Here is a 25311-nt window from a genome sequence, read left to right on the forward strand (position 1 = left end):
CTCCATACTCATATCTTAGTACAATGTGAGAATGGTGTGTCAAGGCGAAGTGCACTGGTTCGAATCTTGTTCCAGAGATTTTGGATAAAATATTTTATTTTCTAATAGAATATCATTTTCAATGTAGAAAAAAGTTCTTTAATAAATACTGGTAAGTGCGTTACAGAAAGATTGAAAAATCATTGAATGTTACAGTTAAGTGGCAAACTTTCTCGCATATAGTATTAAACGCCTAACCTTATCTTAACATTAATAAAAGGGTGTGATTAATAATAAAAGAATAAATTTTTATATCATTATAATCAACATTTCATACGAAATTAACAAGTCTACCCCACGTGTGTGTCTCGAGGAAATGACAGTTTTTACGGGTTTTTGGAATAGATTATAGAAAGCGTATTTCACCGTCGCACGTTCTATGTTCGAATCCTGCCCATATCAATTTTATGTTAATAAATCGTAGACATTTTTTTCATATTGTAAAATGTTCTAAAATAATAACAAAAAAATATATAGAATGTTAAATATAGAGTTCTAGAAGAATATAGAAAAATTTATTGATCTAATACCCTCTTGGTCCTATACTGTATAATATTTAAGATTACATAATATTTTTCAATATTTTCTATATTTTTAATATTCAGTTAGATCATATTAATAATGAGCAAAAAGACTGTGGATTCTGACACTTCATCTGATGATATGAATTCAGCTATTACTAAATCTATTCATTCATTATCTGATAATACAAGGAAGTTAATGGCTTTTCCTAATATATTACAAAATATTTGTCTCAGTGATTCTATAGGAAAAAGTAAGTTAATCATTACTACAATTTAGAATAAAATAAGTATCTTTCTATTTATAATTTAATGTTCTGTTGCAGATGGAAACATAATGTCTGAATCAGAACTTATAAAGGAAGAACATAAAGATTTTGAGATTTCCACATCCACTGGATATCCAAACTCAAACATTGTGATAAAACCAATCACTGTCATAAAAATTAATAAAAATAATCCAGCAAATAATGCAGATAACGAAAGTTTAATAAATGCAACAGAAGTGCCTAAAATTAATACAAATGAAGAAAAATTAGAACCAAAATCAAATTACACAAAGAAAATGCAGAATCTTAATAATAGTAGAAGGAAAGAGAAGGGTAGCACAGAAGTAAGTAACTCCATAAATATTTCAAGAAATCAGAGAAAATCACAAGAACTAAAATGTACTGCTAAAACCTTAGAAAATAATCAAACTACCTCAACTGATGTACCAAAGTCTCAGAGAGATGACATAAGATCTGAACAAAGTACTAGTAAAAGATATTTAAGTAAAAGTTTAGAAGAGAATAAAGAGACAAAAGCTAAACATAAAATTGATGGAAATTTACTTAATAAACCTGAACATGTTTATAAACGAACTAAATGTGATGATTATATTACAGTATATAAAAAAGAAATTTCAGACAAAAGAAGAATGAGTACTTGTAATACAGAATCAAAACAAGCAGTAATTTCTAATACTTTATCAAATAAAACTGAAGTAACTGATGCTGTTCATCACATTAAATGTAAAAAACAAAAGCTTGAAAATGAAGCTGATGAAAGGAATATAATTACACTTGATTCGCATAAATCTTCTACTTCTGTTACACCAGTTGTGACAAAAAGTTCATTGCCTTTGAATTCCATTAACACTTCTGGAAATTATTCTAATGTTATAAATAGTGAAGGAATAATGAAGGAGGATTATAAAAATGAAATAAATAATAAAAATTTGGAATGTAAAAATTTAGAAAGTGTGGGGTTGAATCATAAGAATGATAATGAAGTACAAATGAAATCAATGAGTACCTCTGTGCTTGAATTTGAAAATGAAGGATCTAGAAAATTAGGAGATGAAAATCTAAATGTTAAAAATACAAGTGTTAATGAAGATAGAATCAATTCATCACTTATAACATCAAATACTTCATTAAATCAAGAAACTTTAAACACAGATTCAATATGTCAAAATAATAGGAATCAAACTTTGATGGTTGAACCAGTAGTAAGAAAAAGAGGAAGACCTAGAAAAATTCTGCTTACAGTGCAAAAAACTGCAGACATTTCAAATAAGGAATCACAAGAAAACTTAGAGGTTTTACAAAAAATGAATGATATCTCTATTGAAGAAACGCTTGTTCATAGTAACAGAAATAGTGAACAATCATATAATTTTAGTAATAACGATGGCATAGATGATAGTAGCAGTACTGAAGGTAATATTCTTAATTCAATTACTATTAAAAAAAGTGATAGACCATAAGATACATCTGCAGGTAATCCAGATATATCTACAAGTGGAGGAAGAGGAAGAGGAAGAGGAAGAGGAAGAGGTAGAGGTAGAGGTAGAGGTAGAGGCAGAGGTAGAGGCAGAGGAAGAGGCAGGGGTAGAGGTAGAGGGTCATCTTATTCTGCATTAGATACTGAGTATATAGAAAATTCGAAGGGACCAATTACTATAGAAAAAAACTCAGATGAAAATAGTACTGTAACTAATGCATCAGAAGTAAGTCTTATATAAAATATTGGAACTATATGTCATTCTCAAATTACATAAATATATGTTTTTCTATTTCAGGTAAATTTTGTGACTTGTGCCAAATGTGAAGTAGATGTATTAAAAGTCGATTGGGATTCACACAATCTGCGCAAGCATAATTATATGAGTTGGAAAAAGGACGATGAACCTATTGTAAATATAAGATTAATATAAATAAATTTGTAAACTTATTATCCTATTTATTAAAGAATTTTGTTTTCAGGACTTCGAAAATAATATTAAACTATGGAGAAAAGTATTAATGACTGCTATTCAAAAAAGAAGGGGTCAATTGTCCTGCGAAAAATGCGGTGCTGTAAAGCGTAGTGCGAACGGTTTTATATCTCATATGCAATTTTGTGGAAAGTCAGAAGAAGTATGCAATTTTTCAATTAAAATTTGAAACATAATGCAATGTAACTATACATACAATAATTTTTTTACTAGGAAAGACAAGCTTTGATGGCAAGTTGCCCTATCTGTGGTGCTGTTATGATGCCATCTTCTATGGAAATGCATGAAAGGGTACATAGGCAAACAGAACGAAGTAAAATAAATGAATTGCAATTATATACTGGTACTAATGAAAGAACAAAACGTAAAGCTGCAGAAAAGTAAGTTTTATAAATTGGAAGTTTATTAAAATTTAAATTAAATAAAAATATTCATATAGCATTATAATTACAGAGCAATTTCAAAAATTTCTGAATTTACTGAGCTTGTCAAAGATAGCAATTTACCGCCTGAAAAGAAAATGAAGCCTGACTCTTCTTTGCTGGTATATTACTTTTTTAAAAATATCTTTTTGTAAAAAAACCTAATTTATCAAATGAATAACTATATAAAACTAACATTACAGAAAAGTTTGATCAAAATGCCTGAACATAAAAGACCTGTACCATCTGTGTGGAAAGGCATGTGGAAGAAAGCATTATCTTCAGGGGGAACAATAAATTGTCGTCAAGTAGGCTGTACTTATACATGTTCCTCTCTTGAAGATATGTGTGAACATGTTTCTAAGTGTAACTTCACTCCTGAGGAGGTATATATTACAATAATACTAATTTTATTTCTATGGCATATTTAAAATGCTAACTTTGGCACATATTTAATTTTATTGCAGAGTTATATATGTAAAAAATGTAAATTTTCAACTACCTCTGATGAAGATATAAAGAAGCACGTACTAGAAAAGCATGCAATAACAGACGAAGTTGATAAATATTCAGATTTTGAAGAGGAAGATTGTAGTTCAGATGAAAGTAAGGATAAATTTTATTATAAAATAAGAAGTTCAATTGTTAAGTTTCACACATGATTTTTATTTCTAGAAACATCTACAATGAAATTTTTGTACAAGGAAAAATTTCGTAAAATCAAATGGAAAGAACCGTATATGCTCGGTGTGCAATGGTCTATGGAATTGTAAGTATCTATATCTTTTAGAGTTAAAATATATAATTCTTTAATATGTTTAAGTAACAATCCATATTATTTTCTTTAACAGCGAACAAACAAATTACGAACTTTGTCTATTTAATGACTATTTTCCAAATCAGTTTACTTTATTAAACAATTCCGATATTCTTAAATATTTGCCAGAGCTAGAAATTTCCATGCGAACAAAAAAAGAAAGTGTGTCTAAAACACTGTGTAATACAGAAGATACATGGAAGCAATGGAAACGATTTGAAGGTGGTTCAGATGAAGGTAATTACCTAGTGATAAAAACAAGTAATTACTTATATACGATTATTTCATAATGTTCGATATATTAAATTTAAAATAATTTTTCAGGCACTCTAATATTTTTTACTGGTGGACCAGTGTGGTCATTAGCTTGGTTACCTATTCCATCACCAATGTATTCTAAGAAACCTTGTCAATATATCGCGATTAGTACTCATCCAAAAATGACAAGTGAATATACTGTAGGAAAATCACACTCTGAGCCTAATATGATACAAATTTGGAATGTCGGGTCTTTGAATCACGAGTTAGTAACAAAAAGTAGAATATGCTAGTATCAAATTTCTTCAAAGTAAATTTTTCTTTTCTTTTAGGATTGATAGTAAAACAGAATCTCCTACTTTGTCATATGCTATTGTACACAACAGTGGTACCATATGGTGTTTAGAATGGTGTCCTTCCGGATGTTATCAAGATGAAAGTTTGAATAATTATAAAAATGAAAACAAAATACCCAGTAATCTTAAGCGAATGGGTATGCTTGCAGCAGCTTGCTCGAACGGAAATGTAAATGTTTATTCCTTACCTTTTCCAGAAGAGCTTAAATTTAAGAAGACTACAGACAATGGGTAAATAACAAATTCATCCAAATGGATAAATTCCTGTGCGTGTGTTGCTATTATGAATATATGTTATTGTAGTTGGCCTATATATTCCACTGATCCAGTAATAACACTAGTTGTAAATATTTCAATGTATGATAACAATGATCAAAATTGGCAATGTACCAAGTTATCATGGACGAAAGAACACGGCCATAAGTACAATTCTTTCACTATATTCTTATCCGTTTCCTAATTTTATAATAACTGACTTATACAATTTCTTTCGTTTTTGCAGTACAATCGCTGCAGGATTTTCAAATGGCTATATAGCTTTATGGGATTTAACATATAAATCACCATTATCAATGCAAAAAAGGGAAAACACATATTTCATAAATGCATTTCAGCATTTTTATGCTCATGGTAATGCTGTGAGTAGTAAGTATATACATATATATATTTCTTTCTTTTTTGCAAAGTAATATAAAATAAAATAACAAGTTCAACAAGAGTACCATTTTTGTAGTGCTAGCGTTAATTCCGTATAATAAAGGAAGATTTCTAGCTTCTGGCAGTTTAGATAGATCATACAAATTTTGGAATTTAGAAGACATAAATAGTCCTCAAATTAGTATGCAAAAGTCTATTATAGTAAATGGTGCATGGATGACACACTGGCCATGTGCTGTTGTTACTTTTGATGATGCACTGGGGTAAGGACCATAAAAGAATATTTTCAATTGATGAAATCTATTTTTTAATATTATATTATTCTATTATAGGTACAACCATACTTATACTTATTTGATTTCATTAAGAGAACACGAATACAAATACTACCCTATTTTACAAACAAATTCTACCACATATGTAAGTAATTTTAGAAAGCATATTTTAAATATGATTAAAAAGTAACCTTTTTTATTTAAAAATTTTATAGGCTGTAGCCACTTCTGACTATGCAAATAGCATTGCACATGGCACACTAGCAGGAGAAATACAAACAATCTTCCCACATGGACTTATATATAATAGAGATATTGATAAAGCTTTAACGAAGAAAAAAATGGTATTTCTTTTTGTCTTAAATATTGTTGATAATTTAAACCATTTCTTTCAAAGTTAAATATAAATAATTCTCCTAGGTGAGTTCATTTGTTAAAATAGTGGACTTCTTAAAAAAAGAAGATAGTAAAGATGATAAAAAACACAAAAAGAATTCGAAAGATTATTGTTACATGCCAGGAACTTATGATGAGTGCCAGGATCGATTCGGTATTGTTTTTTGTGATAAATTGAAAGTAAGTAGTCTCACTGCGTAATGTATTTTATTTTTTATTGTTTTCAAATTACTATTTTATTTTATTATATTTAAAGGACGTTCAACATGATGAGCAGGAACAACAGAATGAGGAGGAACTACCAGAAGTTCCGCTTGAAGAATATCCATTCATGTCTGTAAACAGAGTACGTATATCACAACTGTTTTCATTTAATTGATATTTTTATTCAATACTGAAATTAAATAATAAATTCTAGATGTCTTGGAATCCGAATGCATGGAGTTACCTATGGATGGTAGCTGGTTACCAGAATGGTTTAGTAAGATTATTAAACTTCAGATATATGTCTGTGCCGCGTGAACTAAAAATGTTATTGCCCCAATATGTAAAGTCTATGCTTCATAAAACAAAAATTACAACAGAAAAACGTTGTTAACGCAAAGAAAAAGCAGTCTTTTATAATAAAATCAAGTATTATGAAATTAATGGCAAATGCGCCTACTCGTTGTTACTGTGTAGCAAATTATTTTTTACAATTTTATAGGCCAATTTTACAAAGACTGGCATGCCAATGCTTCAACAAGATTCATTGTTATGTATATATTAAAAGAACTATGTAAAATTTATTGAATGTATTTATCTTAGTCCACTTGAGAAGGTAACGCGTTTTGTATAATATGTATATCTGCACGTTTTGTAATTTGTAATATTTAAAATGTGAAACTTCTAATTAAATTATGTTAATAAACAGGATTTTTTATAACCTTGAATAGTTATTAATACAAGCGACCTCAGTTTATATTACTTTTTTACGCTTACTCTAAAGTGTGTGATAGTTTTATATAATATTAATATATTACTCTTTTGGCATATTAATAACGAAAAATATTTTAGTAACTAAAATAGTTTAGATGATCTGTTACATACTAAATAACTGTCGAAACTCGAGGAATCATCCTTTAAAATTGAAACACTTACCTGCATTCATCATTCCAACTTTTTGAAATTCGGCTATCGATATTTTTCAATCTAGTCGCAGAAGTTTTAATACCTTCAAAATATGAAAGGTGGATAAAACATTGTAAAATATTATTACATACTTAAAATGTTTGTTAAATGTTCTATCGAGTTTTAAAATATATTATGCTCCATTTCGCGCCATTAATCACATCATTTGGTACAGTTAGGTTTCGTATATACCTATATATCACTGTCGTGTATATACGCATGCACGTTAGTTTGATAAAGAGGTGGGGCTACAGAACCACTAGAGAAGGTAGTAGGGATCACATGTATATACAATCAAACGACGGAAAACGTCGTGGCCAGAGCTAAAGTAGCGGAGGGAAATAGAACATTTCGTAGCGAATTGTGAAGCAGTAACTACTTCAACATTCTTCCTTTGATATTTGAAACGAAGGCAGTATCATTACATATTTAGTTTATCTCGCTGGCGGAAGTTCACAATATCAAATACATACATACAAATTCAATTCGTATAGTAATAAAAAAATACAATTTACTCGAAAACTGCTTTTGTTTCATTTTCAATAAAAAGGAAACCGTTTTTATTTCATTTTAAATATTTGGTGCAAGTAAGTGAGGAATACCTTCTTTTTCTAATTTTTAAAAAAGTTGTAATGTACAATATGAGACATTCTTTATTCGTTTCGGATGTTTATATTAACAGCACGAGTATGATAATTGTATGTGTCAGCAAGTATAGTTTTACTTCTATATTGTACGTAAAAAGATTTTTCATAGAATTATTATCATGCTACAAAATTATTCTTTTAGAAATGGGTATCAATCCAATGAAGTGGAAAACCAGAAATGTACTGTATACTATTTTAACACTTTTTATCTTTTATGTTTTCTTTGTATATAAGAAAAAACATCATGTACTGTTTGAAGGAATAATAAAAAATTCAAATCCTATACATGTATGGGAATTCGTAGCGGATTTTAGTAATATGAAAAAATTAAATCCAACAATGTATGTAAAACGTTACTCACCACAGTCTTTTTCTTTCTCTTTTCTTTTTAACTTTTGTTAATATTTACAGAGAAGATTTTAATATTATCGCAGAAAGCGGCAATTACGATCATTGGAAATATTCGGTCGAATATACTGAACATTTGAGTCATATACCAATTATACGAAACATAGCGCATGGACATTACGCCATACGTGAAGATAATAATGGTTACTTGATTACTTCGAAACATCAAACGTGTTTCTTCCCCAAATTTGGATGCTGTGAGTGATCGTTTCTATCGAGGAAAAAAAAGAAGTTCCTTATGAAATTAGAGACCAGTACCGACAACAAATGAGACTTTCAAATGATTTTAATCTTAAATTCTGATTTTCGTTTCAGTGGAGTCGATCTCGCAATTCAGATTCGATCGAGATGGTGCAACGGATACAAAGTGTATCGAAACCGTACAATATGAATGTCCAATTGCATTTTCACCGTTATGTTACAGAGAAGTTATGTATCAACGAGAAGAAATTATGAAAAGATTGAAATTAAAATTCTCAGAGGCTAAAAATTAAAAACAGTTAATATTGTCATAGATTTACTTTTTTGACCTTAAAAAAGTTAAAATATATAGTTTACGCTGCTTTTAAATTCACAATGTACTTATAATATATTTTATATAAAAATAATAATTTTTATAATGATTTTTGTACAATATTTTATATATCGCGCTGTTAGTTTATATATATATTTAGTATGACCAACATCAAAATGTAAAATCTCCGATAACAAAGTGACAAAAAAGAAAATAGAGGGGGAGATCAACAATTTATCGAAAACATACACATGAGAGAACCTGTGAAAAGGAAACAGACATTGAAAAGTCTTTCTATTTTTATTTGTATTTATTGAAATATATATCATTCATAGCCTTTAAACAATAGATTTATATTACAGCGTGAAACATGTCTAATAAATTTGAGGCGTAAGTGAAACTAGCGTTCTTATTTGTCGTGCCTTTTTGTTTAGGCTAGTTAGAGGTTAGATCTGTTTTAAATAGAAATCAAAATTCATTGATATACTATCTTGTTTAACGCCCACAGCGTGCTTTTTTTATACATTTAATGGGTTAATTGTTAGCTTGCGCACAGTATTGTCTAACTAGTTCAAAATAACAAAACACGTGATATACCTTGACATTTGTCAGAACCTAAATACACCTATGTCTATTGAATTTTCGATTGTTATTTTTATTATTTGTTTTTGACATTTTGATCAATTACCAAATAATAATTAAATTCATTTTTCTGCATACGACTATATAGAATCAATAATCATATGTTATAATTTATAAGAAACAAATGTATAAAGTCTGTAGCATATTGTTTTCTGAATAAAAAATTACATAAAATATTATAAAGATGATTTAATAACAGTATTTGTGAAACTCATGTTGTAAATTATAGTAGTACTTGCAGGTTAAAAACTAATGAAGACAATGGGAATGATGAAACACAATCAAAAGATAATAAAAAAACTGAAAAAGATTTACTAGTAAGTAAATAGCGTTGTACTTTCTTTTCATTCAATTGATATGCTCTAATTAAATAGCACATATTTATTATAGCCTTCTATAGAAATTAGTCCAAATGAGCATAAATTACAATATGCATATGCGTTATGGTATAGTCGACGCAGTCCTGGTAAACAATCAAGTATACAAAGTTACGACCAAAATTTAAAATTGGTTGGTAGGTTTGCAAGCGTGGAGCAGTTTTGGAGTCTTTACAGTCATTTAGTCCGGCCATCAGAGTTAACAACATCTACAGATTTTCATCTTTTCAAAGTTGGCATAAAACCAATGTGGGAAGTATGTGTTTAGTGCCTCTTGTACTGTATAAAAAATTTATTCTTATTGAGTAATTTCGTTGTAACAAATGATCTTTTCCCAGGATGAGGCAAATCAGAAAGGTGGTAAATGGATAGTACGGTTAAGAAAGGGTTTAGTTTCTAGATGTTGGGAAAATCTTGTATTAGCTATGTTAGGAGAACAATTTATGGTTGGAGAAGAGATATGTGGAGCTGTTGTATCTATTAGGTTTCAGGTATGGTAATTTTTATTACCTGAAAATATTAATCTATATATATGTATATTGCGAGTCATTAGGTATTCTTATTTTTAACAGGAAGACATAATATGTGTATGGAATAAGACTGCATCTGATTATGCGACAACAGCACGTATTAGAGATACATTAAGGAGGGTCTTACATCTTCCAGCAAGTGCCTCAATGGAATACAAAACTCATAATGAAAGTTTGAAGAATGTTCATCGGCTCTAAAATCTTGTGATGCTAACTCAGAGATTCGAGTTCTTTGTCGACTTTCAGGTAAATTATATTCTACTATTATAAAGAAAATCACAATGAAAAAATATGTGTTTATAAAACAGTACTCTTTGTGTATTTCTATATTTAGCTCATAGATACTTGTGAAAAGATGACATTTAGGTGGAAAATATTTTACAACAACAAAATTTAAATGGCCATCTTATTTGATAACACATTTGATTCACAAGTATCCCATTGTAACTTATGTAAATAATAAATACATGTTGATAATAAAAAAATAATCTTATTTGCAAAATGTATATGTGAAATTTTTATAATTATCGTTTTTACTATATATAGTTGGATTATGTTATAATTATGATGTTATAATTATAACAATAAACAATCATTCTATATGCCAAATACTTTTATTTAAGAGTACTTAAAATTTGGAGCCCATTTTACATAGGATATTTATACATTTTTACACGAGATCGTGATTTTTTAGAATATATGCATAATTATTAATGTATTTTGTACATAATGCTTTCATACACAAAGCATTTTAATCGAAATATAAATATTAATTCCGATATAAAAATTAATATATATTTATATTTCAACTTGAAATATATAAAAGACTGTGATTTTGTTAAAATTTTAATATATATATAAATTTCTTTTATACGCTTGAGGCAATGAAGCACAAACTTGGACCAAGGATATTTACCATCTCATACATTAAAAGAATAAAAGATTTTATATATGTCAATAAATATTTGCGTTAGCAACAGTATATCGTCATGATTTGTTGTGTTTAGACTAGAATCAGGTATATTGAGTAAAAAAAATGAGGCCCAATGCCAAGAAAACCTAACATTAATTGTGCTTTTATTTCATGATTCTAGTCATTATATAAAATTTTTTTTGTATATATAAAGACAGAAATTACAACCTTAAAATAATAATTGTAACCATACCTGTAATAAATGAAAAAATACTGTTTATGTTTTCTTAACCAAAACATAAATAATGAATACTTACCCAATACAAATGAAAATATTAACTTAAAGTTTATAGAGAGATGAAGATAATCAGGCACTCTATTATTCTGCTCTCCTTCTGTAGGTAAGAGCAATCCAACTATGCAAATGATTCCAGCAATCAGTGCTACATAATTTGTCCCTCCTAAAAGTTATTAAAGAATTTATTAAAATACTTTATTTTTTATTTTAAAAGCATTTATTTTTGTACTTATAGCTTACTAGGAGTAGTATGCAAATTTGCATATAAAAGAATTTTTTATTTGATGTAGATATACTAAAGAAATTTATTCTTATCAGATATATTAAAATTGAATGGCATTAAAAATATGGAGTATTATATGACCTCAAACTAAGTAACTAAATATCAAGCTGGTATTAAATAAACTAGTATTAAATAGTATTTAAATCCAAAAACTAATTTTAAATACTAACTTATTAACCTTTATCCATAACATAATTCATATCTGAAGATAAGTAAATTTCTGTGTTCTTATTTTGAATATTTCCACGAAATAAATCATGTTTTGATCTTGGTGGTTTCAGTGTGTATTCTGTAATTGTAAATAATAATTTTGCCATTCAAAAAAATGTATCATGCTGCTCATAAAGAAATGATGTACATTATAATAATGTATAATAAGGAACTATTTATAGATATTTTTGACTTACTATCAATGGCTTTATTTTGAGCTATAAGAGCATATGATTGTTGCTGTCTGGTTTCATTTATGGGAAGCTGTTGAAACATTTCAGGATCTGGTGTAGATCTTCCAGCAGCTTCTGTTGTGCCAGGAAGTAATTTAGCTTCAACATCTCTTTGTCCTATGGCCTATTAATTTCCAAAGAGTATAAGATTATACTATTTTGCTAATGGAATTATATTTACTTTTATATTTAAACATAATCATTTTATTACATGTTTAATTACCTGCTTAGTTGGATGTTCTTGCATTTGTATTCTAAATTTATCAACAACATTACAATTACTAAACACAAGAGCTGTATGTCTGACAACAATATCAATACAATATCTTGCTTTTATTGTTCCTTCAGGCTCAACAACTTTATATTTATTTGGTGCAGTACATAACACTGTAATTATAACGAATTATGTTGAAACTTTTACTTAACTATTAGCTTGCATAATAACAATATATACCTTTAAATCTTATTGGAAAATCATATGGGTTATACAAAGTTAAGACTTGTTTGTGAGTAGACTGATCGTCTAAAAAAAAAGTGATACTTTGAGGAAATACAAACACTGGCAGTTTTCGTGGAGTTGTAACCAATTGGGGCTGCATTATATTTGTTTAATTTTGTGTCATCCATGCACCTATAGAATTATATTTGTCATTACACAGATGTCTAAATTTATTGCTTAAGTTTATGTTATAATATATATACAAACTTTATTATTTTAAAACATTCTAAACATTTACTTTATATATTTTAATTTGATTTAATAGCACAAACTGTTTTTAATGTGTGCTTGATTTGTTATATTTCAATATTGGAAAATTTGTAATAGATAGATAGTTATAGTTAAATGCTTAATATGACTTACCTAAAAAAAAATTAAGTACTTTGTGGATTATTGAAATTAAACTAAAACTTATGTACCACCAAATTTTCGGAATTAATAATAACAATTGCTCAAAATGAATAAAAATAGAAGTATATATTAGAGCGTATTTAAACAAACTTTTAAAAACTGATAATTTCTATTATAACTACACTGATAACTATGTAAATGTCCAATCGTGCTTCGTTTAAAAAAGATGTTTAGTTATTCTGACAAATGACTTGAATGACTTAATGAGTTGCGTTAAACACTTAATTAGTTGTATAACAACTTCTGTAAAGTACAATATTTACAAGCTTGTTAGCATTATAGATCCATTTGGTTGAATACTGCACTGTTGATCTTCCTAGTGAAACAATTATTCATAGTATTATGGTATTCGTCACTCGTTATACATCACTTTTCATTTTCATCACCAACACTTACTATTGTGCGTGTGAACAAGCTGGTTGTGTGATTTTCTCGTCTTTCCCTAGCTTATCATTACGAATCAGTTGATTAATTTCATCAGTCGTGTTAAAAGATTTAGATGGTATCAAAAATCACTTTATCATTCATACGTCATTTCTATTCAAATCAATCAATCTGTTTAGCAATAAGGAAATGCAAATACATACTTAAAGATTTTAATACGTGAAATGGTTACAAATGTTTTGAATAACGTTAGAAATTTAACTGATGAAAACTAACGATAATATTAAAAACGACCTATTATCGCCCAGTTTTCGTTTTACTTAAAATAAAGGATTTTATTTGAAGATAGATTTCATGACAAATTTCAGTAGATTTCCTAAAATTAAAACTTTCCTAATAACAACACATTGCCTATACAAAATTCGGCGATAAATCAATCGTGTGCTGATATAGGGGAAAAAAATACTAGTACGTTTTGTTGGTAACCATGAGTACGTAATATATTGACAATGCTCCCATGATTTCAACAATATGGCATCGGGTGATCGGGTTTATAAGTAATTACGTCCGTGCTTACGTTGATCGAATGTTGATATTATCGTATTACTATAATAACGTTGTGCTAACGTATAAAAAATGATTGACATACTACGTAGATTTTAATAAATAGGTAGTGTACTAAGTATCAGAAGTAATTGCGCAAAGCGATTCTAACCTTTTTCCGGAACTTTCGGTTTCTGAATTTCATCAGTGTTTTTATTTTTCAACATCACGGTAACAATCTATTTTTCCCATAAATATATTTAAACATTATATTATTGTGAATCACTTCCAAATTTGATTAATACATTTCTAAAAAAACATTTGTAATCTTCCAATGAATTAATAACTTTTATTATGTTTTGGATGATATTTATAACAAGCATGGATTTTATTTTCTTTTACATTTTTAGGAGTATACAAAAGAAGAAATCATGGTTAATGTTAATCCCAGAGTGTTCTTTGATATAGAGGTGGGCGGTCTCCCAATGGGTCGAGTGGTATTTGAACTCTTTGCAGACATTTGTCCGATGACATGTGAAAATTTTCGTGCCCTATGTACTGGAGAGAAAGGACTTGGAAAAACAACTGGCAAACAATTGCATTATAAAGGAATTGTTTTTCATAGAGTAGTTAAAGATTTTATGATTCAAGGTGGTGATTTTTCAGTAGGTAATGGAACTGGAGGAGAGTCAATTTATGGTGGAACATTTGCAGGTATATTTTCATAAACAGATATATTTTAGCTATTATAATTAAAAATAAATATGATTTATTTATAATAATATTTTTCAGATGAAAATTTTGTTATAAGACATAATAAATCATTTTTATTATCTATGGCAAATCGTGGTAGAGACACAAATGGTTCACAATTTTTTATGTGAGTATTTATGAAAAAATAAGTATACAAACTTTAATAAAATAATATAAAAATGTATTTCTTAAATAGCATAAAGTAATTGATTAGATTTATAATAAAAAAAAGTGCAGGATGGTGTAATATATGTCTTTAAAAGTTATAAGATATTAATGCATTATATTGTTTTACTAAACATTTATTTTGCATGTACTATTAACAAAGATGATCAGCTTAAAGGTTAATACTTATACTTGCAAAGACAACTTTTGTTTGTGTATGAATTTTATTTTTTAATATTTCTACTGGCTTAAAATTATGTTTCTCTGCTGACAGATGTATACTTTGTCAACCTCAAAGGTAAAGGTAATAGGAATTTAATATACATTTATTTTCATATCTCAACATTTTTCCATGCTAATATATTTTCAAATGTACCCCAACTAAATAACAGGTGATATAATTAAATAAAAGGATAATTGGGTTTGTTAATTTTAGCAAAGAATTTGATTATCTTCTATCACCTCTTGATGTTAATCATGTCATTGTAAAGTTGTTTGGCATTTAATAAATTATATGAAACACTTAATTTTTCCGGTGAATATTGAAAAGTATAGAAGTAAGAATATCTTTGAAGGAATGAATAACTTAGCTATATTTCTGTGTAGTCGTGAGGGAAGGGTCTGCACACCACTACTACAACACAATGACCAATGAAAGCTGGCTCTTTCTGTTCATCTCTCATCCCCTTAATCATATTTTGTTGTTGTAGTACAACACAACCAGCGCCTCACCTCGACAAGTAAGTAACAATAAATAATGTTTTGATTATTAAAAAGATTCTTAAACACTGCTTTCAATATTTAAACGTTAAATTTCTAGTGTCCATGTGGTTTTTGGAGAAGTAGTATCGGGCCAGGAAATTGTTACACATATTGAGGGACTTCCAGTAGACCGCATGTCTCGTCCGTTACAAGATGCGAAGGTTGTAAATTGTGGAGAACTTGTATTGAAAGTCAAAAATAAAAGTATGTTTCAGTTGCTATAAATTGTTATATTAATAGAATTAATGAGATAGTTAAAATTAACTATATTTATGTTTACAGCAAAGAAACGTGAAACAAAGGATAGCAGTTCGTCTGATTCTGATTCTGATTCATATGCAGAGAAACCTAAGAAGAAGAAAAAGGCAAAGAAAAAGTAAAGTGCATTCAAGCCTTATAATTAAATTAATATTAAGAATATTGCATCTACTATAGAAATATCTGCACTACTTGTTTATGTTACAGTAAAAAAAGAGCAAAATCAGAGGATGGTGAAATTCATGATTCAAATGAAGATGACCTTGGACAACCTCATCCTCTTGTTTCGGTTACAAAAATCGATCCTGATGAAATTCCTGAAGTACCAGCAAATAAATTTTTATATAGAGCAGGACCTACCAATAATGCAAATCAGAAAGAATTTAGGCAACACTACGGGAGAGACCGGGTACGATCACATAGAAAAACTGGTCGCATTTTTAAAGGAAGAGGAATATTTGTAAGTATTTGTATGCAAAATACAACATATGGTATGTATAAATTTTGTGAATGAATTTCATTATGATAAACCACTTCTTGCTTTTAAAACTTTTTAAAGTTAAAGTAAAGTAAATGAATAAATAAATATATTTTTAGCGATATCATACGCCTTCACGTAGCCGTTCGAGAAGTGTCACACCACCTCATTGGAAACAAGCTCAAAATCGTACTATTAAGTTACATGAATTTCAGGTATGTGTAGTATATTTAATTCAATCATAATTATATTTTTGTATATTCTAATTTATATTACAGAAATTAGAGAAAGAACGCTTAAAGAAAGAGGAGGAATTAAAGAAACGCGAAGCCGATAGGATTAAAAAATTTACTGAAAATCCTGATGAAGATAACCAAGTAGTGGACAAATTTGATGTCGAAGCACATATATCTGAAGAATTAGAAAATAAAGAAAATGATCAGACAGATGAAAAAAAGAGTGCCAGTAAAAACGCGGACCAGGATCAAGATAACTTAAATGCTAGTATAGATATTAACGATGCTATCACAAAAGATAAAGTAGATGGGAAACATAAAAATGAAAAGATAATTAAACGCGACTTACATCGATCGTACGGTGATAGATCGTCACGGCGAGAATCGCGCGATAGAAGCAAAAGGCGTGGAAGTGGTCGGTCTAGATCGCGAGATCGACGAAGATCTCGAGATAGAGATTATGACCGTAGAAATAGTCGTGACAGAAGAAATAGAAGAAACTATTATCCTCGAAGGCGAGATTCATATAGGATTAACAGGCCTGGCAGAGATAATTATAGATATTACGATAGACGCAATGATTATAGAAGAACAAACAATTCTAATTCTAACTACGATACGGATATGAATTCATCCCGTTATGATAAAAATAGAAGAAAAAGTGATAATACCTCAGACTCTAACATTCAACCAAAATTTAAACGCCGCTCACGTTCAACTAGTTCTAGTAGTCAGCACTCCAAAGACTAAATTCAATATTTCCTTATTACTTTGTCTGCATAATACAGAAAAAATATAATTTATGAAGCGAATTTCAATTATCTTTTCAAATTTTTTGTTAGAATTTGTTTCTTCGTAGGATCTATGAATTTATGTATAGAAAACACTGATTTAAATTTGTAATAATTAAATCATAATATTGGTTATGGTGTTTAAATGTAAATTTTAATTTTCTCATAATTAGAATAATTAGACTAATTTTTGTACTTCTGGAAAGTTGAATACAATGTGTTGAAAGCTATAATTGTTTGATTCTTTACTTCTATATGTTTTTCAAACGAACATAAAGCTGAAATATTTAATATCAAGTATATCTTCTATTTATATAGCATCATATTGTAAATTAAAAGTACTTTTGTAGTTAGTGTTTAATATATACTTATAAGTTAAATTTGAGAATGTTTTTTACAAATGAATATCCTATGCATTTTCAATATTTTTTGTATGTAATCTTAGACAATATCTAATCTTACAAATGGAAGTACATATATTTTACTTGACAAAGCTATTTTTAGCAAGTTACGAAATTTAGATAAAATGATGAAAATATAAATAATTATTGAACAATTATTATTGCCACTTGCATATGATTTAAACGAATATATTAATACATTGTATAATCATTATTTAAAATAAAGAAGAGGTATTATATCCTAATTAAAAAATTATTCTTAATTTATCACTGTTATCACAAATTCAGTTGCCAATACAAATTATGTATATATGAAATAAGTCTCCAACGTAGTGTATAAGACATCCTTACAAATTTTTAACTATACTTTTATATTGGTACTATTAATACTCTGAAGGTAGCTTTATATGTTGGTAAGTTTTGATTGGCTTTCAAATCTTGTTTACGTTAAAATTTGTGAGTTCAAAAGTGATGTGATTGACAGCGAATAATTAGTACTTATCAGTGAACTTTTCATAAATTTATTAAGATGGTACGATATGCTGCACTTAAAGGCTTGTACGATTTGGAAAAGACCATCGGTAGCGGAGGTTTTGCTAAAGTTAAACTTGCCACGCATATTGCAACCGGCGAAAAAGTTGCTATCAAAATAATGGACAAAACATCATTGGGTGTAAGTGACTTTTAAAATAGTATACATTTATGAAAAGCGCAATAATAAAGTCTAATGAAGTTGCAATAAATCTTTTATATTCCTAGGACGACTTGCCAAGGGTTAAACTAGAAGTCCAGGCATTAAAAACTTTATTACATCAACACATTTGTCGATTATATCAAGTTATAGAGACAGAAAGTCATTATTTTATGATAATAGAATACTGTTCAGGAGGAGAATTATTCGATCATATTGGTAATATTACATATTAATTTAACTTTTTACTTCTTTATCACTTTGTTACCTAAAATTAATAGCACCATAAAAAATTATAATTTTGTTTTTATTTACAGTTGAAAAAAATAGGCTTTCTGAAACAGAATCGAGAAAATTTTTTCGTCAAATTGTATCTGCAGTAGCGTATTTGCATAGTTTAGGATATGCTCATCGTGACTTGAAACCAGTAAGTTTTACTCCTTTTTTTTTATTATTCAATTCAATATCTGCATAAATGGCAAACATTATTATGTATCCAGGAGAATGTCTTGTTAGATAGAGAAGAGAATTTAAAGCTCATAGATTTTGGATTATGTGCAAAACCAAAAAATGGGATAGATTCACATTTACAAACATCCTGTGGCTCTCCAACGTATGCAGCACCAGAACTTATATTAGGAAAGAAATATTTAGGTACCACTTTACTATTCAAGCTTTAATTTGACAAATTTATATTGGAAATGAAGTTAATGTTTGCTTTATAGGTTCAGAAGTAGATATATGGAGTATGGGAGTCCTTCTTTATGCACTACTTTGTGGTTTTTTGCCTTTTGATGATAACAGTATAGAGAATTTATACAGGAAGATCCTTGTAAGTCTTTTCAATTTTCATTAACATTGCAGAAAAAGTGATTGATGATAAATAATTTTAGAGTGGTAAATATGACGAACCATGCTGGTTATCAAACAGTAGTAGGAGATTGATACGAGCAATGCTACAAACAGATCCAAAAAAAAGAATTACTATTCAAGAACTGTGCAATCACCCATGGGTTACAGCAGGATTTCTTAATCCCGTTTCATTTGTTCATAAAACTAATGTATATATTTTTACAGTAATGTACCTGTATGTAATATTAATTTTAATTTCAATAAGCAAATACATTTGTAGTTTGAAAAAGATGATGATGTACTAAGTACTATGTCTGCAATATGTGGTGAACATCCTTCAGATATATGGAGAAAATTTATGAAAAGTGATAGAACTGATTATAAAACTGCAACATATCTCTTACTTTTGGATAGGAAACTTCGTGGACTATCACTTCGAATATCATCTTCTGCAAAATCTCATCTTAAATCTGAGGTAATGTATTGTAGTTTAAATATATCTTTGAAAGTTAGCAAGAATTGCTTCATGTTTTTTTATTATTTGTAGTGTGAGGAAGAAGGTAATGGTATTATAACTAAACTTGATTGCTCTCCAAGAAGCAAATCTGTTAGATCACCAGTAACAGATACTATCTTCAAAAGTTTGCCAAAAACGCCCGAGACTAGTAAGTTACATTCGTTTTCGTATGTTTCAGATTGATATATTATGTAGATGTTATTGTATTGTTTTTTATATAGCTAATGATTTCATGGAACCACATTTGCCTGGTAGAAAACGACTTCGAAGTAAGGAAGGAGATGATGTATATTCTCCTGGTATGTTTCATAAAATTACATTTATTTTTTCATTACCAATACATTTTTTATTCTGAACTCCTATTTATAACGAAAAATTTGATTTATAATACCCATCTCTTTCCATTAAATAACTTTTAGAAGTTTTTATGTTTTATTGTAGCCATATTGCCTAGTTTTATATGTTTTCTAAAGTTTACTTCTAATTAGGTGATGCTAGGCACCTAATTAGAAACTTTAATTAAAGTTTCCAAGTGCCATAAATTGCTGTAGTTGTGTGAAAAGCAGATAATTAGAGGAGAGCAACGACTTGTGAACAAACACAATTTGGAGTTACAAATAGCTATGTGTAAGAACTCTTTATCCCATTCCTTTCTACAAGATATAATACCTTCTTTACTATTCCTTATCTCTTTTCTTCTGTTCCTCCCAATTTCTAATTATTCATGCTTTTTATATGATTCCAATTTTTCGTGCAACTTATATAACAATTAATAAAAAATTGATTATAGTTCCAGCAAAGAGAATTGCAGAAAAAGATAGGCTTCTTTCTACTCCTACTAATACTCCAGTGTTGGACTCAAGGTATTTGTGTCATAGTAATTATAACAGCAAAGTAATAGCTAAGGAAAATATTGAGAAAAAAATATTTAGGGGCTCACAGTCGTCTACACCGGGAAGTGCAAGAAAAGTAATAATGGGCTTGGAACGTGGTTTGAATCGTGTACGATGCGTCCTTACGCCAAAGAGACGCGTGAAGAACGAAAGTACTGATCCTGATCAACCTAATGTACTTTCCGGAAAGGTACATACATTCCTTATATAACCGATAATTCTGAATTAAATTTATTATGATGACTTTCTTTCATAAGGGTCTTTGTAATGTATCGTCAACGTCCAGTGATGACCCTAAATATGTTCTTTCACAATTACGTCGTGCTCTTCGCCGTAAAGGAATTATGTGTCATCAGAAAGGGTAATGTCTAGAAATGCTAATAACATTTAATATTTTTACTATAAAAATATTCCCATATAGATTCATTCTACAAGGAGAAACGGAAGATTGTACAGAAGATTATAAAGACACGATGCGACCATTCTCATCAAGGAATGCTTGTTCTTTCGAATTAGAAGTTTGTTTGTTGGAGGGTGTTTCAAATGAGAAATTAGTCGGTATTCGAAGAAAACGTTTAAAGGGTGATGCATGGGTTTATAAACGAGTGTGCGAAGAAGTTCTCGCTCTGGCAGCTGAAGATCTTTCTACAGAATCAGAAGGTTCGACAGAATCAAAATGTCCTATATAAAGTCTTCCTGATAATCATAACTTTCGTAATATAAATATATATTTAAAATAATACATCACGGAAAGTCAATGGGACCATTCGTCTATACTCTGATCTCCACTAATTATATTAAATAGATTTAAAAAATAAGCCAGATGTAAAGAATATGAACGTTTGTATCTATAATTTCGGCAGATATTGTTTACGGCATCTTTGGTAACTACAAGCATATCTGCATTGTACGTGTCTTAGAACATAGTTTCTTCTGAGAAGGAACGGGAGAAATATTACGAAAAATATAAAATCTGTAGTAAATATTTCGCCGGTCTTCGAGCGATATAATGAATTTAAAGTCTCAGTGATTATTACAATCATTAATTGTGTAATATTGTTTATACAGTATAAGAGAATTACAAAGAGATTATATTTCTTACGATCTTTCATTTAGAACAATCCAATAGGAATAAAGTAACGTTAAAAGTAACTTTTAAACATTAAGAATATTCATGTATTATTAACTGTATAAAAATAATCAGACAATAAAATTGAAAATATATATATATTTCTACAAATGAAAACTATTCATATTAATTTAATCAAAGCGGCTGTATAAAATACTAAGAATAAAACGGCATAGTTCTTACTAGACTCAAGTTAGCAACACGAACGGCGATTTCATCTTCGATCGTAGCACAAAGAAATGTCTTAAAAGAAAACTACGAACCTCGGCCACTTGCAGCGGAATATGTAAAGCTCCATTTTGAGTTCACGCCGCAGATATAAAGTATCGCGGCTCGTTTGAACCGCGGCATCCGCACGGGAACTGCTATGGACAGGCAAAGTTATAAAATCACCACAAATCGATCAGCATAAAGTGGAGCCGCGTACACTTTGCTTTATGGCAGTCAAACCGACCTTTTATCTTTGGCCGCTCAATAATCGTCGGTACTTGTTCGTAGGCAGTCTTGCCAAGCTCTATTCCGCCGAGGTTCGATTGGCACGCTCTTTTTTTCTCTTTTAAACATCGATCGAAACAAAGCGAGATCCGCAGAAAATCGAGCCGTTTTACCGAAAGAAAGACGTAAACGCGGGAATAAAGGCATTATGATCACGCTTTTGACACTAGAAATCGCTGGAACGACAGTACAAGCTTTGAAGGTAGTAAATTCGATATTTATATCGCAGACATTTTTACAGAATTCCATTCATATAATACGTCTAAAATTAATTTTAGATTGTCTTAATTTTAGATTAGTCGGCGATCTCATGAAATTCTAACAGAATATTTAGAAAACCTTCCTCGTAAGTCGCAATATGCTGCAGTTATTTTTTCGTTCAGAAAAGAGTAATATTTAAAATATCTACATTTTCTTTTCTACTTTCATTTACCTCACAGTATCGTAAACGCTCAACAAATGCAACAAATTGACCGCATTAGATTGCAAACATCTTATTGCGGAAATTTTTACATTTAAATCTACCATTGGAATCGTCGAATCGCTACGAGATTATTTAACTAATTTTTAGCGGAATCGATCGATTTTTCACCACGAGAAAATCACGAGTCACGAGGCAGCAGCCTCGATCCTATAGGCATCGCCAGACGTGTCCCTTCGCGTTGAATAATATCTCGGTGGGGTGCGTGTTTTATGAGTCGGTTGCCGATTAATTAAACGGTTTATTTCGCGAAATTAATCAGACGATACGGAGACAAAAACCGTGGACGGTATAAATGAAGCAACCACTCGAGACGCGGACCTAAGTCGTCTCTGGGCATAAATTACAATTAACCGTAGCATGCGTGCACGTTCGCGTGAGCGCACGCACGTGCAACTTACGGTATTAAATTCATCCTGCATTTTATCGGGACGTGGCGAAGAGCATCGCGTTAGAGGAGGAACGCCATCGGTGGTTATACTCGATTCCTCCTGTAAGTTTTTTCGTCTGATCCAATCAAAGATGTTTCCAGGCTAATAATTAAGCTGTCTAACGATTATTACGACGGCATTTGCATATCATACGGTAGCCCTCGAGTAACGTATAATTTCTGAGAAAGGAAAATTTCGAAACGATCGATTTACGATATCGATATTTCGAGCGAATTAGACAAAAAATTAGAAACCAGTCTTTGACAACTGCTCGCGTTATTTCACAGAATATACATGTATACGATCGTTATAAATGGATTCCATTCGTTTGGCTTTTTTTTTTATCCGGCGGTGAATTAATGACATTGATTGGATAATTGTAAAATAACGTTTCAGTAAGAAATCGTTCTTAGACGTACGGAGAATATTAACTTTTTGAAGGTGAAATTATGTTCGCAGTGTATTAGTTGAAAATTCTATTTTCGTGATGTCATGTAACTAGGCGGGTCTCATATATTTCATTTTCCGTCATGAATATAACGGTAAATGATTTCTCGAAAGAAGATGGTTCCTGATAAATGGAAATAATGAAGCAACAATGTGTGTTTTATCTTTTCCTAAAATTCAGTGATTTCTTAAGGAATTAAACTTTAGATTTTGAAAATAATGTTTAATATACAGGGTGGTTGCTAACAGGTGGTACAAGCGGAAAGGGGGTGATTCTACGCGAAAAAGGAAGTCGAAAATATAGAATAAAAATTTTTTTTTAATTTTCTTCTTTCTTTTTTTTTTTAATTTTTCCATTGAGACAACGATCTACAGTGAGATCCGTTATAACGAAACGTGATGAGGTGCACGCGTACCGAGCGAAAATACAAAGTCGATTTTCTCGAAAACAAAGCCTCAAACGAAAAATTTTTATTCTATATTTTCGACTTCTTTTTTCGCGTAGAATCACCCCCTTTCCGCTTGTACCACCAGTTACCAATCACCCTGTATACCATCCATTCGAACAGCCAATTATTTTTCACCGCTTTTATTTTCTAATTATTCATTCTTAATTTCTAATGAATTCTATTGTCCAATTAATTCTCCAATGTATGGAACTGGTTTTACCATCTTTCAGCAAGAAAATAAAAAATAGAAACTTAAATCTCCTAATCAGAATATCAATACTTCTTCGACGACGTCGTTGATACCGCGTCTACAGGCTATTACAAATTATAATATAAACTGGACGCACGCAAATAAATATCACCGTTTTCTTATCTGTCTATCGAATTACCTTACGTTCGATCGTTACGGTTGTTCGCAGGGAAAAGGAGGACGCGAGTCAGGCAGTCTGTAGTTGACGGACGTGCGTTATTCACCACGTGCCCTTCGTTCTCGCCAATGGATCGGGTGTCGTACACCGGCTCGTACCAATTACCGTCTGGCCGTCGGTTAATTAAGGATTGGGGCAATGAGGCCCAGCGATGCAGTTTCCGTGATAATGATTATCTGCGACGGTAATTGAGCGAGCTGTTACGCCAGCAAACCGAGACACCATAGAACGTCGAGAATAAAGAAGCAAGAAACCTCTGATATTTTGTTTTTGGAAGATCCTGAAGAAGAGAACTTCAAAACCGAAGAAGAAGAAACGACGAAATTAGTTTTCTTTTTTTTAGTTTGAATATAAGGACGGTCCAAAATGACTGAAAACAAAAATATATAAATGTAAAAATGATTCTATATTTGTTATAAATAATTGATATATATATATGTATATATATATATATATTGGAATAAATATACTTTTATATTTGAGATATATAATCATTTGATATTTTCCCTTTAACATTGTTCATTTTGTAGTCCAAATTCATTTGACCCCCAAACATATGGAGAATATCCAGGCGAAGAAAGATAAAAAGGA

General features: G+C 29.9%; 6 protein-coding genes across 17 annotated transcripts; 5 read left to right on the plus strand and 1 right to left on the minus strand.

Annotated features, from left to right (window-relative positions):
* The first annotated feature begins 2 nt into the window (after positions 1–2).
* LOC138181518 (uncharacterized) lies at positions 3–6911 on the plus strand. 3 transcript variants are annotated; one of them, XM_069116363.1, is made up of 23 exons: positions 3–151; positions 645–814; positions 887–2263; positions 2324–2398; positions 2441–2553; positions 2626–2739; positions 2810–2962; positions 3034–3200; positions 3274–3364; positions 3446–3628; positions 3710–3848; positions 3918–4011; positions 4094–4296; positions 4384–4582; positions 4650–4904; positions 4977–5096; positions 5176–5318; positions 5407–5593; positions 5663–5750; positions 5821–5949; positions 6026–6181; positions 6258–6347; positions 6420–6911. In XM_069116363.1, the coding sequence occupies exons 2-23, from the start codon at positions 661–663 to the stop codon at positions 6597–6599; spliced, it is 4410 nt and encodes a 1469-aa protein (XP_068972464.1). In that variant the 5' UTR covers positions 3–151; positions 645–660; the 3' UTR covers positions 6600–6911. The 3 variants fall into 3 exon arrangements, with proteins under 3 accessions (XP_068972464.1, XP_068972463.1, XP_068972465.1); XM_069116362.1 differs by having other exon boundaries at positions 2324–2553; XM_069116364.1 differs by lacking the exon at positions 645–814 and having other exon boundaries at positions 2324–2553.
* Positions 6912–7445: 534 nt separating this feature from the next.
* On the plus strand, positions 7446–9113 carry LOC138181410 (uncharacterized). Of its 2 annotated transcripts, none has more exons than XM_069116161.1 (4): positions 7446–7869; positions 7961–8159; positions 8230–8423; positions 8542–9113. In XM_069116161.1, exons 2-4 carry the CDS (start codon positions 7963–7965, stop codon positions 8718–8720), a joined length of 570 nt encoding a protein of 189 aa, XP_068972262.1. In that variant the 5' UTR covers positions 7446–7869; positions 7961–7962; the 3' UTR covers positions 8721–9113. The 2 variants fall into 2 exon arrangements, with proteins under 2 accessions (XP_068972262.1, XP_068972261.1); XM_069116160.1 differs by having other exon boundaries at positions 7447–7758.
* LOC138181471 (eukaryotic translation initiation factor 4E type 2) lies at positions 9111–10487 on the plus strand. The gene is made up of 5 exons (XM_069116288.1): positions 9111–9130; positions 9582–9699; positions 9773–10015; positions 10098–10250; positions 10332–10487. Exons 1-5 carry the CDS (start codon positions 9111–9113, stop codon positions 10485–10487), a joined length of 690 nt encoding a protein of 229 aa, XP_068972389.1.
* On the plus strand, positions 10355–18160 carry Moca-cyp (nuclear cyclophilin protein Moca-cyp). 4 transcript variants are annotated; one of them, XM_069116149.1, is made up of 9 exons: positions 10355–10535; positions 14474–14777; positions 14856–14943; positions 15692–15721; positions 15802–15947; positions 16026–16119; positions 16209–16461; positions 16599–16694; positions 16758–18160. In XM_069116149.1, exons 1-9 carry the CDS (start codon positions 10497–10499, stop codon positions 17463–17465), a joined length of 1758 nt encoding a protein of 585 aa, XP_068972250.1. In that variant the 5' UTR covers positions 10355–10496; the 3' UTR covers positions 17466–18160. The 4 variants fall into 4 exon arrangements, with proteins under 4 accessions (XP_068972250.1, XP_068972251.1, XP_068972252.1 ...); XM_069116150.1 differs by lacking the exon at positions 10355–10535 and adding an exon at positions 13503–13638; XM_069116151.1 differs by lacking the exon at positions 10355–10535 and adding an exon at positions 14050–14294.
* Positions 11087–13582, minus strand: LOC138181409 (motile sperm domain-containing protein 1). 6 transcript variants are annotated; one of them, XM_069116157.1, is made up of 9 exons: positions 13533–13582; positions 13400–13452; positions 13089–13106; positions 12681–12857; positions 12450–12613; positions 12191–12350; positions 11962–12072; positions 11520–11663; positions 11087–11455 (listed from the first exon to the last, which is right to left on the minus strand). In XM_069116157.1, the coding sequence occupies exons 4-9, from the start codon at positions 12823–12825 to the stop codon at positions 11424–11426; spliced, it is 756 nt and encodes a 251-aa protein (XP_068972258.1). In that variant the 5' UTR covers positions 12826–12857; positions 13089–13106; positions 13400–13452; positions 13533–13582; the 3' UTR covers positions 11087–11423. The 6 variants fall into 6 exon arrangements, with proteins under 6 accessions (XP_068972258.1, XP_068972259.1, XP_068972255.1 ...); XM_069116158.1 differs by lacking the exon at positions 13089–13106 and having other exon boundaries at positions 13533–13549; XM_069116154.1 differs by lacking the exon at positions 13533–13582 and having other exon boundaries at positions 13400–13527.
* A 184-nt stretch (positions 18161–18344) lies between the features above and the next one.
* On the plus strand, positions 18345–22090 carry LOC138181407 (maternal embryonic leucine zipper kinase). Its single transcript, XM_069116148.1, has 13 exons — positions 18345–18580; positions 18667–18817; positions 18916–19025; positions 19099–19252; positions 19324–19430; positions 19492–19659; positions 19731–19925; positions 19998–20115; positions 20189–20266; positions 20758–20830; positions 20900–21050; positions 21118–21221; positions 21282–22090. Exons 1-13 carry the CDS (start codon positions 18437–18439, stop codon positions 21547–21549), a joined length of 1821 nt encoding a protein of 606 aa, XP_068972249.1. The 5' UTR covers positions 18345–18436; the 3' UTR covers positions 21550–22090.
* Positions 22091–25311: the final 3221 nt, after the last annotated feature.

The sequence above is a fragment of the Bombus flavifrons genome, chromosome 7 (genome assembly GCF_040668555.2).
Source record: "Bombus flavifrons isolate JBK064 chromosome 7, iyBomFlav1_principal, whole genome shotgun sequence".
NCBI lineage: Eukaryota > Metazoa > Arthropoda > Insecta > Hymenoptera > Apidae > Bombus > Bombus flavifrons.

Bases quoted from the DNA above. Each gene is read 5' to 3' on its own strand.
- LOC138181518 (XM_069116362.1), top strand. From the start codon at position 661: ATGAGCAAAAAGACTGTGGATTCTGACACTTCATCTGATGATATGAAT. The intron at 2,264-2,323 runs GTAATATTCTTA...ATACATCTGCAG, and splicing joins TGATAGTAGCAGTACTGAAG to GTAATCCAGATATATCTACA. The intron at 5,751-5,820 runs GTAAGTAATTTT...AAAATTTTATAG, and splicing joins AAACAAATTCTACCACATAT to GCTGTAGCCACTTCTGACTA.
- LOC138181410 (XM_069116161.1), top strand. From the start codon at position 7,963: ATGGGTATCAATCCAATGAAGTGGAAAACCAGAAATGTACTGTATACT. The intron at 8,160-8,229 runs GTATGTAAAACG...TAATATTTACAG, and splicing joins AAAAAATTAAATCCAACAAT to AGAAGATTTTAATATTATCG. The intron at 8,424-8,541 runs GTGAGTGATCGT...TTTTCGTTTCAG, and splicing joins CTTCCCCAAATTTGGATGCT to TGGAGTCGATCTCGCAATTC.
- LOC138181471 (XM_069116288.1), top strand. From the start codon at position 9,111: ATGTCTAATAAATTTGAGGC. The intron at 9,131-9,581 runs GTAAGTGAAACT...ATTTAATAACAG, and splicing joins ATGTCTAATAAATTTGAGGC to TATTTGTGAAACTCATGTTG. The intron at 9,700-9,772 runs GTAAGTAAATAG...TATTTATTATAG, and splicing joins AAACTGAAAAAGATTTACTA to CCTTCTATAGAAATTAGTCC.
- Moca-cyp (XM_069116149.1), top strand. From the start codon at position 10,497: ATGCTAACTCAGAGATTCGAGTTCTTTGTCGACTTTCAG. The intron at 14,944-15,691 runs GTGAGTATTTAT...TTGTTGTTGTAG, and splicing joins AATGGTTCACAATTTTTTAT to TACAACACAACCAGCGCCTC. The intron at 15,722-15,801 runs GTAAGTAACAAT...TTAAATTTCTAG, and splicing joins CCAGCGCCTCACCTCGACAA to TGTCCATGTGGTTTTTGGAG.
- LOC138181409 (XM_069116157.1), bottom strand. From the start codon at position 12,825: ATGCAGCCCCAATTGGTTACAACTCCACGAAAACTGCCAGTGTTTGTA. The intron at 11,664-11,961 runs GTTAATAAGTTA...AATAACTTTTAG, and splicing joins GAATTATGTTATGGATAAAG to GAGGGACAAATTATGTAGCA. The intron at 11,456-11,519 runs GTAAGTATTCAT...CATTTATTACAG, and splicing joins AATATTTTCATTTGTATTGG to GTATGGTTACAATTATTATT.
- LOC138181407 (XM_069116148.1), top strand. From the start codon at position 18,437: ATGGTACGATATGCTGCACTTAAAGGCTTGTACGATTTGGAAAAGACC. The intron at 19,253-19,323 runs GTACCACTTTAC...TTTGCTTTATAG, and splicing joins ATTAGGAAAGAAATATTTAG to GTTCAGAAGTAGATATATGG. The intron at 19,431-19,491 runs GTAAGTCTTTTC...AAATAATTTTAG, and splicing joins ATTTATACAGGAAGATCCTT to AGTGGTAAATATGACGAACC.